The sequence below is a fragment of the Mustela lutreola genome, chromosome 12, assembly GCF_030435805.1.
Source record: "Mustela lutreola isolate mMusLut2 chromosome 12, mMusLut2.pri, whole genome shotgun sequence".
Taxonomy (NCBI): domain Eukaryota; kingdom Metazoa; phylum Chordata; class Mammalia; order Carnivora; family Mustelidae; genus Mustela; species Mustela lutreola.
Window position 1 is genome coordinate 8146463 of NC_081301.1, and position 19617 is coordinate 8166079.

The 19617-nt window shown below is 47.4% G+C and overlaps 1 protein-coding gene across 12 annotated transcripts in view; it reads right to left on the reverse strand.

Moving 5' to 3' along the window:
* RALGPS1 (Ral GEF with PH domain and SH3 binding motif 1) overlaps positions 1–19617 on the reverse strand; it is a 272513-nt gene that overhangs the window by 152851 nt on the left and 100045 nt on the right. For 9 of the 12 annotated variants that reach the window (XM_059143177.1, XM_059143178.1, XM_059143180.1 and 6 more), the window contains 2 exons: positions 15458–15547; positions 12725–12817 (listed from right to left, as the gene is read on the reverse strand). The exons of 1 other annotated variant lie outside the window; for it this stretch is intronic. In XM_059143177.1, the coding sequence (XP_058999160.1) occupies positions 12725–12817; positions 15458–15547 (183 nt within the window). The remainder of the gene's footprint in view (positions 1–12724; positions 12818–15457; positions 15548–19617) is intronic. 2 more of the 12 variants (XM_059143186.1, XM_059143181.1) reach the window with 1 other exon arrangement.

The following is a 19617-nucleotide window of genomic DNA, read 5'->3' on the forward strand; positions in this document are numbered from 1 at the left end:
AAGCCCTGGAAGAGAAGTCTCCAGAGAAGGAGAAGGCTCAGTAGAAAACCTGCTAGGATGGCATGTTTGTTTGGGGAGGAAACAGATCTGGTTTGTTTTTTTTTTTAAGATTTTATTTATTTATTTGACAGACAGAGATCACAAGTAGGCAGAGAGGCAGGCAGGGAGAGAGGAGGAAGCAGGCTCCCCACCACAGAGCAGAGAGCCCGATGCGGGGCTCGATCCCAGGACCCCGGGATCATGACCCGAGCTGAAGGCAGAGACTTTAACCCACTGAGCCACCCAGGTGTCCCAAGATCTATTTATTATACATAATAAAAAATTAAAATAAAATACTTTAAAGATTTTATATATTATGTAAAAGTCTCATACTATAAAATATGATTCTATATAATAAAATAATCTAAAAACTACATATTTATAATATATAATATATATGTCATTGAACCTTGAACAATGCAGGGGTTAGGTAGCTGACCACCTACACAGTCAAAAATCGTCATGGAACTTTTGACTCCCCCAAACCTTAACTATGAACACTATTGTTGACCAGAAGCCTTACTGACAATATAGTCAATTAATACATATTTTGTGTGTTATATGTATCAGACACTGTTTTCCTATGGTAAAGAAAGCTAGAGAAAAGAAAATATTAAGAAAATCGTGAGGAAGGGAAAATACATAAACAGCACTGGACCGTATCTATTGAAAAAATTCTGTATGTAAGTGGATACATGCAGTTCAAACCCATGATGTTCAAGGGTCAAAAGTATTTTATAAAAATCTGATAAAATATACATAACAGTTTATATATGTATATATGTGCATGTGAATCTACCAGATATACCACCCATTATACATCTATCATGTAACATTATATAGTCACTATTATATATTATATATACCATAACACTGTAATAGATACGCTATAATATTCTATTATAATTATGTAACACTGTAATACTGTATTATGTAACATTACATATTTTATCTGGTAGACAGACGGTAGTTAAAGTAAGAATTTTTTTTTAAGGGAATTAGAAATTCCAGGGAATCAAAATGGTGTTCCAGGAAGGACACGTTACTCATAGTTTACTAGTTGACTCTATAGAGAAGCGTATTTACACATTCCTACTAACTAAAACACTAATATTCCTTTAACAAGAGTGATTTAACTATAGTAACGTGAGTGTTTTGTTTTGTTGTTTTAATTAAGTTCCATGTCCAGTGTGGAGCCCAACCCAGGGCCTGAAATCACGATCCTGAGATGGACCTGAACTGCCATCAAGAGTCAGATGCTTGGAGCGCCTGGGTGGCTCAGTGGGTTAAGCCTCTGCCTTTGGCTCAGGTCATGATTTCAGGGTCCTGGGATTGAGCCCTGCATTGGGCTCTCTGCTCGGGGGGGAGCCTGCTTCCCCCTCTCTCTCTGCCTGCCTGTCTGCCTGTTTGTGATCTCTGTCTGTCAAATAAATAAATAAAATCTTAAAAAAAAAAAAAAAAGAGTCAGATACTTAACCGATGGAGCCATACAAGTGCCCCAGTAACGTGAATATTTTTGAAGAAAGAAAGAAGGTAGTTCGAGAAAACTAAACCAAAATCCATCATACAAAGAAGTCACCAATTATTACCTAAAGTGAATGGATCAGGAAATTGTAGCAAAAACACATCGGTGGAAATGTGACAGAAACTACCAGAAAAAAATCACTAAATAACTCTAAGTGGTTGCCTCTGGGGAATGGGATATGGGGGACGGATCAATGAGTCTTAGTTGTTTCACTAATACTTTCTGTACTTAGTGAATTTTAAAATTAATGTGCATGTAGTATGCTGAAAAAATTCTTTTAAGACTTAATTTTTTAAAAGATTTTACTTATTTCTTTGACACAGAGAGAGCGTGAGAGAACAGCAGCAGCAGCAGCGAGGGAGAAAAAGAAGCAGGCTCCCCACTGATCAGGGAGCCCAACGTGGGATTCAATCCCAGGACCCTGGGAACATGACCTGAACCAAAGGCAGATGCTTAACTGGCTGAACCACCCAGGCGTCCCAAGACTTAATTTTTCAAATGTAGAGTTTGTTTATTCAAAAAATAACCAGGATTTATTCCTGCATGTTTCAAACTTTTATTACAACTAGAGTCATAAACTGGAAACCTCATACTAATTGAGGGTTCTTGAGATTTCAGACCTTAAGGGAAGCCTCAAGAAGGAGGCACCAAAACTACATACAAGAAAATAAATTACTTGCCTGCCACAGTCAAACAGATACTGAAAGTACTCATGCAAAGGAAAAGAGGTAACAAAATAAGATCAAGGGGTGCCTGGGTGGCTCAGGGGGTTAAGCGTCTGCCTTTGGCTCAGGTCATGATCCCAGGGTCCTAGGATCGAGTCCCACATGGGGCTGCCTGCTCAGCAGATAGCCTGCTTCTCCCTCTCCCTCTGCTGCGCCCCCTGCTTGTGCATGCTTGCTCTCTCTCGAATAAATAACTAAAATCTTAAAGAAGGGAAAAGAAGGGGCACCTGGGTGGCTCAGTGGGTTAAGCCTCTGCCTTCGGCTCAGGTCATGAGCTCAGGGTCCTGGGATCAAGTCCCATATCGGGCTCTCTGCTCAGCAGGAATCCTGCTTCCTCTCTCTGCCTGCCTCTCTGTCTACTTGTGATCTCATTCTCTGTCAAATAAATAAATAAAAATTAAAAAAAAAAAAAAAAGGAAGAGAAAAGAAAAGAAGATAGGATCAAGAGTTTACTAAATACAATAGGCAACTTCACTTCTGGCAAAGCTGAAGCCATGAGGCACCCTGAATTTCTTCCACAATAATTCATAATGACTGGGGTTAACTGTGCAATTAACATGTGTCTCCCTCAGCAAACAGCAAATCCCATGAAGCAAAGAGCAGCCATGCTGGCTGTGTTCACACTGCCACTTCCTGAATCTGGTACAGTTCCCAACGCAGAGAGTACACTGCCTAAGTATTTGTTGAATAAAAGAATGGAAAAACTAACAATGATAACTTAAAAATCCAAATGCTTGGAAAACTTTGAAAACTCCAATAACTCTTGGGTAAAAGAAAAAAATAAAAGCCAGAATTATGGACTATTTACAAACCACAAACAATGAGAAACCATATGTTAAGTTATACGATTGAGGCCAAAACTGTACTGAGAGGAAAATGCATGGTTTTAAACTCTTTTCAAGTTAAAACAAGTGAGATTATAAATAAACTAAACATTCAACTCAAGAAGGTAGGAAAATAGGTAGGGAATAAGTAAGGGAAATGGATTAGCAGATAAAATTATAAACTGGTATGTTCCAAAACTAAACTAAATGCCAAGCCTATAGAAATGATAATTAGACCCAAGAACTACTTTTTATACCAACAAAACAGGTAAACCCTCTTTAAAATAGGGCAAAAGGCAAAAATATACAAAATTAGGATTGAGAAAGGGTCTGTGACCATAGAGGCAAAGTATACTAAAATTACAAAGTAAAAATCAAGTCCCAGAATAGTGATATTACACAATTTTCATGATGTCAAGTGTCAGCTGCATGGGATAAATGGGAATCATAAACCTCAGGGTCAAAAACCAGGAAGATCACAAATCTTGGGTCAAATAGGTTGCTTCTGGAAATTTCCCTTATCACACATGCTCTGAGAATCTGCATATGGCACTTGCATTTGACTAATGACGAAAACTTCCCTCATCTGGTAAATAGTTCAAATCTGGAAAATGTTTCCGTGGAAGGAAAAAGAAAAAAGTCCCTCCAAATCCTCTTTATGAGGACATTGGTATCTTGTTCCCTCGTCTTGAGAGAAGAACTTTTCCTGATACGTGGAAATGCTTTCCAACAGAGTAACAATTCTTGATATGTGGAAATGCTTCTCAACAAAAAGTCTGTGGCTCCAAATACGTTAAAACTGGCTCAAAATTCTATTTCAATTCCAGTGTCTACTGTTGGTATGGAAAGAATTTTTAGTGCTGTGGGCACTCTATGGACCAATGGATTGAGCAGACTGAGTGCGGAGTGAATGAGGAGTAAAAGGAGGGCACTTAGAAGTCATTTTTACTTTTTTTGATACAAACTATCAGTTTCTGAAAAATAACTAAGCTACAAAGTCCTGTATCTAATGTAAACTATTCACAATGGAGCCTGTCATAAGTAAGATAAGGGAACCTTGTGACTTGGAAACTTCGGAGGTTTCTGGGCTGCCTATCCCCATTTGTCTGTGACGAAGGCCTTCTGAAACTCTGTATATACAGAAGTTAACTTGTGGAAAATGTAGTCATATCCACAGAAAGGCAAATTATGTATCAAGAAATGCCACTGATTATCACCCTGGGAATGGTAGTTTTGTAGCCATTGAAAAAATTATTTTGGCATTCTGGGATGCCTGGGTGGTTCAGTAGGTTAAGTTTCTGCCTTCAGCTCAGGTCATGATCTCAGGGGCCTGGGATCGAGTCCCACACTGGGCTCTCTGCTCACCAGGGAGCCTGCCTCTCCCTCTTCCTCTGCTTTCCACTCTCCCTGCCTGTGCTCTCTCCCTCTCTCTCAAATAAATAAATAAAACCTTTTTAAAAACTATTTTGGCATTCCTTGTGTAACTATGGAAGTCTAGTACTCTGGATTCCCTTTTGATAATATCTCACTGGTTGTAATATTTTACTAGTTCTCTCACTAATTAACGACTTAAAATCTTTGCAAGTTTTCATTTTATATCTATATGAGTCATGAGTTCACTTTTTTTTTTTTTAAAGATTTTATTTATTTGTTTGACAGAGAGACACAGTGAGAGAGGGAACACAAGCAGGAGTGGGAGAAGGAGAAGCAGGCTTCCCACTGAGCAGGGAGGCCCATGCAGGGCTCAATCCCAGGACCTAAGCTCATGGGATCATGACCCCAGCTGAAGGCAGACAGAGGTCTGCCTCAGGGCAGACCTCTGTCTGCCTTCAGACTCACGGAACGCCTCGGTGGCTCACGACTGAGCCACCGAGGCGCCCCGTGAGTTCACCCTTTAAAAACATTATCCTTGAACAGTTTACATGTACACACACATATATACATACATTCACATGCATACATACATAATGTATAATCTTAAAGGATAGCTTTTGCCATGTGTTTCCAATAATTTTACTAAATTTTTAAAAATTTTGCTCCTAGTAACCAAGGGAGACATTCTCACAAAGCCCCCGAGGGTTGAGACTCATCCCCAAATGGAAGCTTGCAAAGGGCCCATCCTGGCTCCAGACTTGGTCTGGGTAAGTAAGGAGTCAGGTGTCCAATGTGTGTCTCCCTTTGTCCAACCTGCTTGAACAATGAAAAAGGCTAGCCGAGACAGGAAGGGTCTGAAACAATATAAGAGGGCTCTGGAGAGAACGAACTCTGTTATGGGAAAGAGGACCTTCAGAGAGAGGTAGTCATAGAAACAAGTGTCTAAGGGTTTCAACCAGCAGAGACAGGGCTGGGGAGGCCCTCAAGGCCAAAAGAGAGAAAAAAAAAAAGGCATGAGCAGTGGCCTGGAGGTAGGAATGCACAAGGATGCTCAAAGGAGCTCCAGTTTGGCAGAAATGTTGCTTTGGACAAGACTGGAAAGGTAGATGCCCTCCTATGTCTACGTGCAGCATTATTCACAACAGCCAAGATATGGAGGCAACCTGAAAGTCCATCAGCAGACAAACAGGTAAGGACAATAAGGTATTCATATACAATGGAATATTACGCAGCAATAAAAAGGACGGGGTCATGCCATATGCAACAACATGGGAGGGCCCCCAGGGTACTGTGCCAGATGAAACAAGTCAGACTGAGAAAGACAACTGCCATATGATTTGACTCAAAAACCAAAGGAAGAAACATTTAAGAAACAAAAAGCAGAATCGAACCTATCAATACAGAGAACAAATTAATGGTTGCCAGAGATGACGAGGATGGGGGGTAAGCAACATGGGTGAAGGGGAGTGGGAGATACAGGCTTCTGGTAATGGAATGAGAAAGTCAGGAATAAAAGGCCCAGCATGAGGAAGACAGTTAATGACACTGTGACGGGGTTCCGTGGTGACAGATGGCAGCTATACCGTGATGAGCACAGCATAATGTATAAACTCGTTGAATCGCTACGGTGTACACCTGAAACTAATGTAACACTGTGTGTCTGCTACACTCAAATAAAAAAGAATTAATAATTTTAAAAAGACTGGAAAGGGCGTAGAGAGGTAGAAACTTGCCACTTGGCAAAGTATGTTTTTAGTCTTGCCATCTGGCAATCACGGACATATCATGACCATTTTGGCTACTTGTTCTACTCTTCTGACACTTCCACTCAACTTGCTACCAGGGCACCAATCACAAGTAGCTAAGCCTGAACAGCAACTACTAACCAAAGGGGGACAGAATGAGCTGACTGTGGCCGTGGATGAATAAAAAATTCCTTCAGCCAACTCTTGCATCTCTTCCACACATGACTCGGGCCTATGTTGCTGGTGGAGGCAGACAATCTACTGGCCATAGTGGAAAGGTTTATGATTTGTTTTTTGAGGTCAGGAAGTAGGTGTGAGGTAGGTATGAAACCTTTTGGTACTTGCTGCCATTGCCAAAATGTCTCTGCTGTGTCCTCTACACTCTGCTGTAGGCTCTCTACCTGTGTGCACTATTTAAGCACCACACTCTCCAACACAAGTTTCCCCCCAAAACACCAAGACATACCGATCCTCTTATCCCAGCTCTGCGTCTCCCCTGACTCTCAGGGATCACTGGAGTCCAGGGTTAGGAATCCAAATGATGGCTAAAAACTGGCTGACGATATATGCACTACTATAAAATGGGGGGTGGTGAGTGAAATGTTCAAATGGCAGGTTAACGAATAGCGTTCACAGGGTTAGATCCAAACTTCCCACTTTGGAGGAGCGGGGCGGGCACAGAGCCCCCAACCAAGCAAGAGGTGGCAGAGTCTGAAAAGCAGTCTTTGAGGAGGAAAGCGAAGACGCTGGAGCTCTTCTGGGTCAATCACTCCAGTGGTGGTGTGAGGGAGGGTCAGAGAGACCAGGAGCACTGACAGCAGCCCGAAGATGGTGATGATCTCAGGTCAGAGATAACCGGGCCTCGCTCACTCAAGAACAGTCAAGAAGAGTCCAAAATAATGCTAACAGCAGCAGCCACGGCTAATACTCACCCAACACACTTTTGATGTGCCAGACACATTTCTCAACATTTTTTCATGTATTTACTCATTTAATCCTTACCACAGAGGCGGGTCTGAGGCTGAGCCCAGGTATCTGATTCAAGAGCCTATGCTCTTACTCTCCATGGGACACTCCCCCTCACTGCTTGGCCTAGGGTCCCCACACAATCTCAGGTCTTGTGTCCTCGGACTCCACAGCTGCCTGAGGTACAGGCTGGGTGACAGTTTGCCATAGGTGACATTTTGTACTCATGCTTTCAGGGGGCTCCCCCAGGCTGGACAGAGACATTTTGATGGGTACACTTGAGGGGTTCCAGGTTCCTGCGGGTAGCTGAGCTCCAGCCTCCCATGTGCACGGGGCCTGCAACCTAGACAGTCCTCCCACACATGAGAACCCTAGTGCCAGCCGCCAAGCTGAGACACAGCGGTTTCCTTTCAGCTGTGCTCACGGTGCTGCCTCTGAGAGCATGCTTTACTTGTAGTGCATGGTGACTCCCCTCTCTTGGCTGCTGGTTCAGCTGTGCTTCTTGGGGTTTTGATTTGGTTGTATCTTATCTGGCATTTATTTGTGTTTGTGTGATTGGAGCAGGCAGGGGCTTATTCCCCATCAGCTCCGTCTACCATATTGCCTCAGAGTCCAAAACACAATCTGCTAGGAGAGTCTTCTGGCACTTGTGATCACTTCCTGGAAACCAAAGCTTGATTTCAGACATGCCAAGCATGAGCTGTCAAAGGAACATGCAAGCAGAGGGCTGTGCGGAGCAGGCGTGGGAATGCGGGTCCAGGGCTGCAGAAAGAGTCTGAGCATGAGCGGAGCAGGCTGCCTCCACTGGGCACGGACGTGCTGGTGAAGCTCTCCATGCCGTGCCGACGGGGCCCCCAGGGATGAGAAGCGGATGAGAGGGCGGGATTTGGGGTCAGAGCCTCACAGAACACTTACATCCAGTGGGCGGGAGCAACGAAAGCAGTCAGGGAGGAGCCCGCTGTCCGAACAGCAAGAAGAGGACTAGGCCAAGGGCAGGAGAGCTTTTGAGAAGGGGGTGATGAAGTGTCCACTGTTGCGGCAATGAAAGGAAGAGGAGGGTGACAATGTCAGCAGAGCTCATGACTGGGACTTTCTGAGAAGCAATGCAGGCGCGGCTATGAGGAACGACAGGGGAGCGACTCACACAAACGTTGGTTTCCTCTGCCCTCCATCTCCTCACCCCCCTCAGCCATCTTGCCTCCCACCTGAGCCAAGGCTGAGGAAAGCCTGAAAGAGGCAGCCCATGCCTATCACCACCTTCTCAGCAGCATCAGAGGGGGTTCCCTGGGGCACGACATTAGACATGGGGAACAGAGGCACTTCCTGAATAAAAGACTCGAAAGTCCCAAATAGGTGCATGCCACAAATCTGCCTTCTCAGGACGTTTGCAAAGTGGCTGTCCAAACTGCAGAGCTTGAGGACCCCGTTCCCCCAGGTGTCTGCAGTGAGAGCCCCCCCTCCCAAGAGGCTCCCTTTCCAGGTCCCCACCCTGCAGACCAGGCCTCCTGACCCATTGGCCATGATTTCCCCTTGCTGCCGCAGATGAGGCAAACTGCCTGAATCGATTCAGTAGGAAAGAGCAAATCGTGACAGGAACATGCAGAGCCAGCAGAGTGTGTGTGTGTGTGTGGAACACATGACTATAATTACTGTAAAGAGTGACTCACCCAGACTCCAGGAATTCTATACCCCCAGGTGACTCGTGAGTAAGTCAGTCTCCTCCTGGGACCACTCTGACCAGAGAAAAGGTTTCACCATCGTCCTAGTTGCTCGAGCCCCAAACCTAGAAATCCTCTCCATTCCTTTCTTTTCCCCCTCTCCAACACCCCACCACACAAACCCACCAGGTCTGCCTTCAGAATGCCTCCCCCATCCGTTTCCTCCTCTCCCGTGTCCTGCCCCTCGCCAGCCCATGCCACCCCGGCTCACTCCTGGATGCTGCCCGACCTCCTGATCAGGCCCCATTTCCCATCCTGGCCCCTGCACTCCTCGCCCAGTTTGTTTTCCACACAGTAGCAACCGTAATTTAAAAGACAAAAAATGAAAAGCAGCTGTAAGCCAGATCATGTCCGGCTCCGGGCACTCAAAACAGAACCTAACTCCTGTCCTGAGCTGCAAGCCCTTGGCGATGGGCCAGAGCCCACCCACGGCTTCTTGCATCAATCTCCCGGCCCACGGTGCCCCTGCCACACCAGCTCTGAGTTTCCCGATGGCACCCCGTGTCTTCCCGCTGTGGGTCTTCACACTGGCTGCAACCCCACCCTGGCATGGCCGGCTCCGTGTCACTCAGGCCCAACTTAGCACGGCCTTACTTCTCGGAAAGGCCTTCCCTGATGCCCCAGGCTCCAGCACACCCCAGTAGCTCTCTCTCACACCCGCCTGTCCTGGTCTCCTGTGTCACTCCTATTACCACTGGACAGCTCTTTGCTCACTGCCTCACACACTCAACAAATGTTTATCCGTCACTTCTTACACCAGCAAGACGGGACACAATAATGTGTCTGTCTCCTCTGAACAACCCAAAAGCCCATAAAGACGGGGCCCTTAACCATAGCCTTGAGGCCTGGCATGGAGGAAGCATTCGGTAAATATTTGATCTGCAGAATGAGTAAGAGCCGCACGGTAGCACGTACTCAGGAAACCAGAACTGACCGTTTCTGTCTTGCTCACGTTGCGTGGCCTTGAGGCAGCCAGTACTCTGGAGAGGCCCCAGTGCTGGGATGAATCAGACCCTAACTGTGTTTCTCTGGGCCAGCAGAAGGTGACTCCCTCGCTGTTTGCACACGAGTCAGCATTTACTAGAGCCTACTGTGTGGGAGCCTGTGCTCAGTGTTGGTCTCCGACCCATCCCTAGTCCCTCAGCTGCGGGCACCCTGCAGCCAGCCACGGATAGGTCAATGGGCTGCCCTGCCTACAGCTAAGGACCAACTGGCCCTTGCTCAGGTCGTCCATGGTGCAACCAAGGGGCGGGTGTCTGCCCACACCCGGAACTCCCTTCTGTCCAGGTTTTCCAGATTTCCAGGGCTTCAACCACCCCAGGGACAGCACTCAGGGCATTAGTCACACGCTGCCTCTGAGGGCTGGAGTGCCAGCCCCATTTTCCAACGTGTGTGCCTCTTTCTCCCTGCTCTGGGCCCCGCCTGATTCCAAGATCAGGCTCTACCACCAACAAGCCATCCAGCGCACTGGCCAACAGCACGGACTCTGCACACCGGCAAGGCACGGTGCCATCACACCAGCTCTGGCACTCACCAGTCCTGTCAGGCCTCTGTCAGGCCACCACACCTCCTAGAGCCTCAGCTTCCCTCTCTAAAAAATGAAGACTCGAGGGGTACCAGGATGGCACCGTCAGTTAAAACGTCTGACTCTTGCGGTTTCGGGCTCAGGTTGATCTCAGGGTCACGAGACCACGCCCCACATCAGGCTCTGCACTCAGCGCGGAGTCTGTTTGGGTTTCTCTCTCCTTCTCCCTCCACCCTGCCCACCTCCTCCTCTCTCTCTCTAAAACAAATAAATAAATTTTTTTAAATGAAGACTATAAGAGCACTAACGCTCTGGGCTGCGATGGCAGTGTCTCCTGTGTTCCTGCTCCTCCCTGCTCTGTGGGCCCCTGGGGTCTCCCCAATACCAGGTGAAGGGAAAAGTGAGGAGAGGGGAAACAGCTCTTTTCTGGCAATACTTCAATGGCCGATCTCAATACCAGAAATAATGGCAAATGAAGGAAAAGATTCAGCGCCCCAGACGTAGAGAACGCAAACAACAAGCAAATACTCAGCTGGGCACCAGGGATACAAAGGAAGATCAGACCTCACCATGAAAGAAGGCATTCGCAGCAAGAGGAAGACAGGGGACAGAAGCACAGAGTAGAAGTGCTGGGGGCTCGTAACAACAGGCACGGGGAGAGTGTCGGGAAGAGATGCAGCCGCCTCCGTCCCCTAGGCTGCAGTGATCAGGATGAAGGTGATAAAGGGGGAGCGGGGCCCCTCCATTTCCCACTGCTCTGTGCCAACCACTGTCCTAGGGCCAACAGGACAGGTTGGGCGAGAGGTGGCCTGCAAGACTCCCTTTCTGCCCTCACCAACTATACAGCTTCTGTGGGTCACGGAGGGTCGCCACATTGCTGACGGCGAGATTTGTGCACGCTGAGATTCATAATTCATCTGAGTCCACACGCAGCATCCAGCAGCTCAAGAAACAAGAAGAGCATCTAAATAATGGAAAATTCATTTGAAAAAGACTCTCTAGGCAACTTTTGAAAAAAAGCCTCATGGCTCAGATGGACGCAGGGACTCACAGGCCTTGGCAACAAGAGGAGAGACCGGCGGCTTCCAAATTTGCTTTCAACCTCGCAAGCCACTGCTGAACTGAAATCTACCCCGGAGTCCAGCCCATCAAACCGAGGCACACAGAGCTGCTCTGGTGGAACCAGCCTCCTCTTCCCCAGCCCCTGGGGTTCCACAGAACCCTTGGGGCTCCACAAAGCACTGACATAAAACCACTCCTCTAGGCCAACCTCTGAGTGCGCAGAGGGAAACAAGTCCCACAGAAGTCACGCTCTGAACAGCGGCTGAGCGCACCCCCAGTGTCTAACTCCAGGCTAAGACGTCTCACTCCACTTTGCTAGAGCTAAGTCTATGGAAAATAGCAATTTAAAAAAACAAGCTCATTTCTGATCACCTACAACATAATCCCTAAGTGTTTTAAAGGCCCCTGAATTAGCCAAGTATGAAACTGAGCCCAGCCCCGCAGACTGGCAGAAAGAAGTTCGGAAATGAGTTGCAGAAGCACAGCTGACAATTCCATATAGTTCCCTTCAGTTCTGTGGGACATAAACAGGTCTTGAAAGGCTTGGGCTGTGTGGCTGTGGGAGACCCTGGGCCAGGCGGGCCAGGAGGTGAATGCTAATGAGCTATGGAAACAGCAATTACTTCCCCCATGTCAGGCACTGTGCCAAGCTAAGGAGGATAAAGAGGGCTGAGATATTTTTAAAGTATTTTTACAGCAGAAAAACTTTCCTACAGACTCAATTATATAACTATCAGACTCCACCTCTAAGCTGAAATTATCCACGGCCTTCAGGAATAAAAACAAATCAAAACCCCACTTTTCTCTACAGGAGGGCCACAGGTTTCTCCAGAGAGCCTCGTAGCTCTATGGCCAGCAACCCAGGGCAGCTGCGAACCATCAGCCCGGAGACCTTCCCAAGGGCAGTTTGGAGCCTGTCAGAGAAGCATGCCAGCCAAGTGGAGGGCAGAAGTCATGTCACTGACCCAGCCACTACACGTGACGTTATTTGTCCAGGAAGATCCACTCGAGGGGGCTCGGGCCCCAGCCATGTTGGCACCCTCCTAACTTCCTCATCCCAAAATGGGGCTGAGGTCCCTGAAGGAGACAGGAGGCCCAGGGATCCCATGGTAATCCTCTGTGACCAGCAAAGGGCAGACAGTCAGAGAAAGCCTTCAGGGGCTTGAGGAATAAAGGATTTCACCAGAGAAATGAGAGTTAAAATCAAAGGCATTAACTTACAGCCCAGGTTTTTGTCAGCCTGAAGATGGGTGCACTTTGTAATGCTGATACCACAGACATGAGAGAATGAAGGTTGTTGAGTTCTAGAAGTTTCTGAAAAAAAGATATGGAATAGATTATTTTGCTGTTATAAACAACAGAACAAAAACATGCTCAAGTGTTACCAAATGTTGTCATATTTAGGAAATTCGATTATACTTAAAAATATCTCATGTAGAAAATATAGTTCTATGGAGTTCATAGAAACCATATGCTTTTTTTCTCAAGTTGTCAAAAGGTGAGTTTGCATCTAGAACACTTGCAAAATTTTATAAGCTGACTAGTCTGGCTGCTGGACAGAAACGTGGCTCGGGATAAGGTTTGATAATGTCCTTAGTGTTCTTTTTTTAGATGAATCGGAACTGTCTCAAGAGGCTTTTATAAACTGAAGCCTCGGCTGTGCCAGCAATATCCATGTGGGTCTTCTATGACTACCTTACACCCAGAACAAGAGGGCCCGAGGAAAAATGTCACCAATCTGCATGGCCCCCACCCCCTACATTAGGAAGACAGAGCTCTGGCTTCTTAGTCACTTGACTGTGCTCCTTTGAGCCAGACCCCACGCTGGTGAGAACATTTGGATTCAATTCAGTCTCACATGAGCTCCTGACCATGGAAGAGAAGAGCAGGGGACACGGCCGAGAAGAAGTACAGAAAGACGTTCTAGGTTGGCACTGAGGGAAACCTGGTAACGGGACTGGGGTCCCCTTCTCATTCTTGGGAGCCAGTGAAGTTTGGGCCAGAGAGCAGGCTCCATAGAGCCAGGAGACCTGGTTCCAATCCCCGCTCCCAATCCCCATGTGTCCCAGCGAGCTGCCGAGCCTTGGCATGCCGGCGCCTACAAGGAAGGTAACCAAGGCACGTATGCTATCTGGGATGGTGTGTGCCAAGTGCCAGAGCAGCACCTGGCTCTGGGGGAGTGCTCTGTGCCTGTGGGTAAGACTCCCCCTGCCTGCCCCCTCACTTGTCTTGGGTACTACCAAACACAGATGCCTTTCCTCTAGTATGACTCTCCTGACCCTGTTCCCAAATCTAGGGAGCTCGGGGCCCCTGCCTACGTGTTCCCACAGCAGTCTGTGCATCTCCTTAGCACACTGGCCTGTAGTCACTTTGACCTGCTTCTCTCTCACCCTGGACCAGGTGTTCCCCGAGAGCAGGGGTGAAGCTGTCCCTGCTGTCATATCCCTAGTGCCGCATATGGCGCACAATAGGGCCTAGTGAACGAACTTATAATAAAAAGCCCTTGTGTCTAGTCCTCGCAGCTCTGTTCCTCCTCAGATCTCTCCTTTACCACACAAGTTAATACATCCTTTCATACATCTTGTAACAATCTCTAATTGTTTCCTGTGTGTAATAACAGATTCTCTGAGAGGACTGAATTTCATCCTATGTATCTGAAAGGCTATGCCTGTCACACAATTTCTTTCCGAGCTGAAGGTCCCGTGGGAGGTCCTCTGGGAGCTGGAAGGTCCCTCTAATCCAGCCGTCTCATTTTGCAGAGGGGAAATCAAGGCCCCGAGGAAGGAGGGGTCTGCACAAGAACAGCCTCAGGGCACAATGCCAGCGTGATGAGCCAGCACTGGAAGATGGCAGAGGTTAAGGTGGGACCGGCTTGGATTCCTTGGACAGGCACCGCAAACTCCATTCCAGAAAGCACCAGTGGCCCGGAACTTCACCCCACTTTCTCTCCTGGCCCAGCATGAACGCACTGACAGTAACAAGCGTCATTAAGCCCAGCCCCAGCACAGTCCCAAGCGCTTCCGAATGCACACGGCATGAAAGTTATCTGCTGCCCCTGACATACTTCTGGATGGATGCCCTTAACTTTCTCATGAGGGCGGCACAGCAGCTCCCCTGAAGGCAAAGAGACATGCTGCAGCTCGCTCGCTACAAGGCCCTGGGCATGGCCGCTCACCTCTCTAAACCCCTCTTCCTCCTCTAGAAGTGGGAGAATAACAATGTGAACATTGAACACAATCAGTTCAGTAGAGCGGCTGCTGTGATGCCTGGCTCATAAGGACATCAGTACAGGTCAGCGGGCCCAGGGTCTGGGTGGGAACACAGCACGTGCACACAGCACACGGGGAACCAGTCAGAACAGCAGTGTGCCGCCCGGCTGCAGGCACGCCCTGTGGTCGGCCGCGGCGTAAGGGGAGGAGCTGGCAGAGTGATGAGAATGGCCAGCATCAGGGAAGAGGAGGGAAAGGCAGGATACAGACCTAAGCCCGAGGCTCAACAGCTGGCAAGGACAGAACCTATCAGGGCAGGGGGTAGGAGTGGGGATGGCAGTGGGGTGAGCTCTGTGGATCATGGACAAGACTGCAGGAGGTGATGGTACCACAGAGCCCGGCAGGGCCCCGGACCAGCTGAGTGTGAAACAGGAGGAGGCATGGACCCCAGAGGGAGCCCCCAGGGTCTCATAGAGAGTCTGAAGAGCCAGCTAAGGAGAACGGTTGACTGCCATCGTAACGGGTAGAGGGCCACAGGGCCATGCGTGCAGGGGGGCGGGGATGCCGAGCAGGCATGTAGGCGGGTCTTCCAGCCTAGAGAAGTCAGGTCACAGCTTCTGTTTGAACGCAGTCCAGTACCCCCAGAGCAAGGCAGCTCTCAGAGTACTAAGGAAACACATTCCACAAGAAGGATGGAAGGAAGGGAGGGAGGGAGAGAGGAAAACATAATAACGAAAGAGCTTACCTTGGCTATTTTCACAAAATGGCTCAGGATTTCTGCCCTTATTTTTAAAGTCTGTGCTGTTAGAATTTCTCGAACAACCCAAAAACTGACCTGTAGAGTCAAATACACACACACACACACACCAGAGAAATGGTTAAGCCCTGGACCACCCTCATCACCCTCGCCCACCGCGGGGGGTCAGGAAGCTGGAGGAGCGCAGCCCGGGGTTGCAGGTGGCGGAGGGGTCCTTTACGACACCCAGCCCTGCAGGTGGGGCCCTCCTTCAGCACCCCCTCTCGAACACACACAGCGATGCCGAGAGACAAGTACTTTCACATCACCCGGGGGAATTACTGGGCCTCCACAACATATGAATCTCTCTGAAGCTGTGGCAGGAAATTTTGAGATGATTCGGACAGATCCCTGCTCAGAAGGCTGTCAGTTGTGGGGAAACCATGGCCAGGGTGTTGGATGGATGGATCGACAAATGGCCAGACAAACACATATGTTCACTGGCTGTACCACTGTGAGATCTATATCCCCAGCCAGACCTCAACTGAGTAGGATTCACCAAAGTTTGCACAATCATAACAAATTTAATTTTCTAGGAGAGGTTCACCCAATAATTTAAATGATATGCAAGTGTCTTTCAAAGACCCATAAAGCAAGGCAGGTGAAGGGACATGTTTTTCTGGAGACCACCGATGCCAAAAGGACATGACGGTACTTTGGGTTCAGAACATTATTCATGCTTCAAAAAAAGAAAAAAGAAAAGAACATTATTCATGCTTGACCTCTCACAGAAATCAACATCCCCAAGCCCCTGAATCCTTTTGGGAACAAGCAAGTTGTCTCCCAGGGTATAGCAGACCCACATGACACCTCAGTACAACACAGAAGGGGCTCCGTGCCAAGAAAGTCTGGGAAGTGGTTACTTTCTTGTTTATGTCTCGCTACTGTAACAACAGTGCTGGGTGACCCACGGATGCCCAAAGGCGGGAGGACAGCACAGCCGAGAGAGAGAGAGAGCTAAGCCGAGTACAGGGAGGTGTGGAGTTGAAAGGAAGGCAAAGGCATCTAAAACCTCTGAATTTTACAAATTAAAATAAAGATAGTCCAGAGTTAACAAAGCACCTTTACTGCGGCAACTAGATTTTTTTCTCTTTCCTGAAATAGTCACTTTTCAACGAGAAAACAAGAATAACCAAGAACCAAAAATTTGCTTTTTATGTTAAGTAGGAATATTATAGAAAAGTTTTTTCCGCGTAATTATCTGTGGTTGCCTCCAGGACATGCCTGGGTTTCCATAGAATCATTTTTTCCAAGGAATTACCTAAAATTAAGTTCAGTCTCAAACGTTTACTAGCCAGTTACGGAAGAAAGATTTTTCTGGACATCAAATGATATGCCCATAAATGTTATATTTTAATACATGCACATTTTTATGCCACAAAAACTCAAGTGTGATAGTTTATATGTATAATTTAATAGATTCCTGCATGCCAAAAAATCACACACATTTAAGGCATAATTATGGCACATGGCAGGGTCGACACTGATCTGCAGCACACGGGTGCGGAGGCAACTCCAGGTCAATTCAACAGACTTTTGTGAAGCCTGTTCTGTGTGCAGGCTCTAGGCACCATGAGTCGACACTTGGCCCTTGCCTGATACAGGGGTGACCAGAGGAGGCAAGATCCTCCCGAAATCCCATGGCAATCCTGGACGCAGAAGTTGTTCAACCGAAGCGGACTGGAACACAGGAGAGTTAATGGTAGAGGAAGGTCTGCTGGAAGAGGCAGGCCTTTAAAGATGGGTGGACTTCGAGCAGGTAAAGATAGGATTGGTGTATGGCTATATACACCACGACCAGGGAGGGCTGAGCAGACCGACTGGTGTGGTGTTGCAGGTGCTCTGTGGGGTCAGGGTAGAGGGCGAAATCAAAGCTAGGAAGGGCACTGAAGGCCAGATGATGTAACACCAAAAACTCAATCCATGAAAAAAAACCCTGATAAGTTGGGCTTCATTACAATTAGACATTTCTATAGTGCAAAAGATGCTGGTAAGGAAATTAAAAGATGAAGCACAGCCTGGGGAAATACTTGCAAAACACATATCTGATGTATGTATTATATTCAAAATAGACACTTAAAACTCAACAGCAAGAAAACAACCCAACTGAAAAATGGGCCAAAGATCTGGACACCTGACCAAGGAAGTACAAATAGCGATAAAGATGAAAAGATGCTCAACATCATTTGTCATTGGGGAAATGCAGAACTCTGTGTATGTGTTAGAACGGCTAACATGAAACGGTCAGTGAAGGTGCCAGCTGCTGGCCAGTACCTGGGGCAACACACACTCTCGCTCCATTACCGGCAGGAGTACAAAATGGCACAGTCCAGCACTTGCACTCCTAGATATATACCCAGCTTCTTTGAAATCATATGTCTACACACACATGCGTGCACACACACATGCACGTGTTTCTAGCAACTTCGTTCATCATTGCCAAATACTGTCCTTCTTTCTTTGCACAGGCAAATACCAGTTAATTTTTAGGAAAGATCTATTGTCTATGTCTAGGTCCACTTTTTTTTTACATACATAAAAAAGTTCCAATTGTTCCAGTACCATTTTGTAAAATGTCCCCATTGGGACAAGTTCAGATAGATATATATATATATATATATATATATATATATATGATCAAATTCTCAAAAAAAGACATAATCCAAAAAAAGGCTGAGCATTTCTGAGCTCTACAGTGAACTCCTTGGTGTTGAGCTACAAGCCTGGCCCATAACACATGCTCAGTGAATTTGTCTGGGTCCTTCCATCCCTCTATGAGCTAGATGAACAAATCCCAAGGGACTCAGATCCCACAGAGAGGCAAGCAAGTCCACAGAGTCTGACCAGGACCCTGGCTACTGGGTTTCTGGTTTGGCCACAAGAAGCCTCAAATCTGCGGGCAACCTCCTTCCAATCAGTTGATCTTCACGTTCCCTCTTATTTTCCCCCAAAACGTTGAATGTTTACTCCATGCCAGACACTGCACTAAGAGTTCTTCATATACCATTTCACTTAATCTCCACACCAACTCTGCAAGGTGAGTCCTATTATTATTCTCACTTACAGAGAAGGAAACTGAGGCTTGCAAAAGGTAAGTGACCTGTTTTCCTTATCTACAGGCTGATGGGGAGCCTTGTTCTCACAGAGAAAAGTCTGCCAGGAAGGGATGCCGATCAGTTCATCTCAGAGAAAGCAGCCCCAGTGGCTGGCCAGTTTCCAAAAGAGTGCTACAAGGGCTGTGTCCAGGAGCTGCTCACTCGGAGTAGCTGACAGGCTGGCAGCAAGACCATTTCTCGAAGCATTCTGTTTGGGAAAACGCGACTGCACTTCTGGCTCACTTCACCCACTTGGTCTGATCTGGACACAAGGCAATCATGCGCAGAACGAGCTGCCCCGCCCCTGCCAAGCTGACCTGGCCTCAGCGTGCAAGGCAGATTACATCAGAGCCCCCAGCAGCCCTCCTTCGGGAGCTCTGCGGCTGGTCAGAGGTGGGACTGAGCTGGCTCCCAGTCAAATAGTTTTGTGAAGGAAACTCTGAATCCTCTGATAGCATGTGCACATCTGTTTTATTTTTTAAAGCCTAAGCTTGGTTGAAAAGGGAGATTTTGAAAAGAAAGAAAAAAGAAACAAAAGGCTTCAGAACTTCTCTTTTCAAAACAAATAGGTACATACAGCCCCTACTCCCAATGCATCTAGACCCTTCCTAGCTCCTGTTATAGCAACAATAATGCTAACTCCAGTGTCAATCTTCAGATGAAAAGCTGTTGCCTCTTTGAGGCTCCCTCATCCTTGGGTGGCAGCCGAGGCTGGGGAAGCCTGGAGAGGGCTGGACAGTGGTGATGCACAGGGCCCGGCATTTCTGAGCAGCGAGGCCCAGCTGCAGGGAGGGCCCAAAGGGAACCTAGGCCCATCACCCCAAGGTCCAGTCACGCACACTACACAATCTTGAATCCACTGCCCTCATTTGAAACCAGAAAAAAACAAGAAAGATGAAAAGCTGTCAAAAGCACCATTTGGGGATTGGCCCACCCAAAAGGGGTTACAGGGTAGCTTACTAGCAAAGATCATGTTCTGGCAGACTGGCTAAGAGGCCAGAAGTCCACTACCCT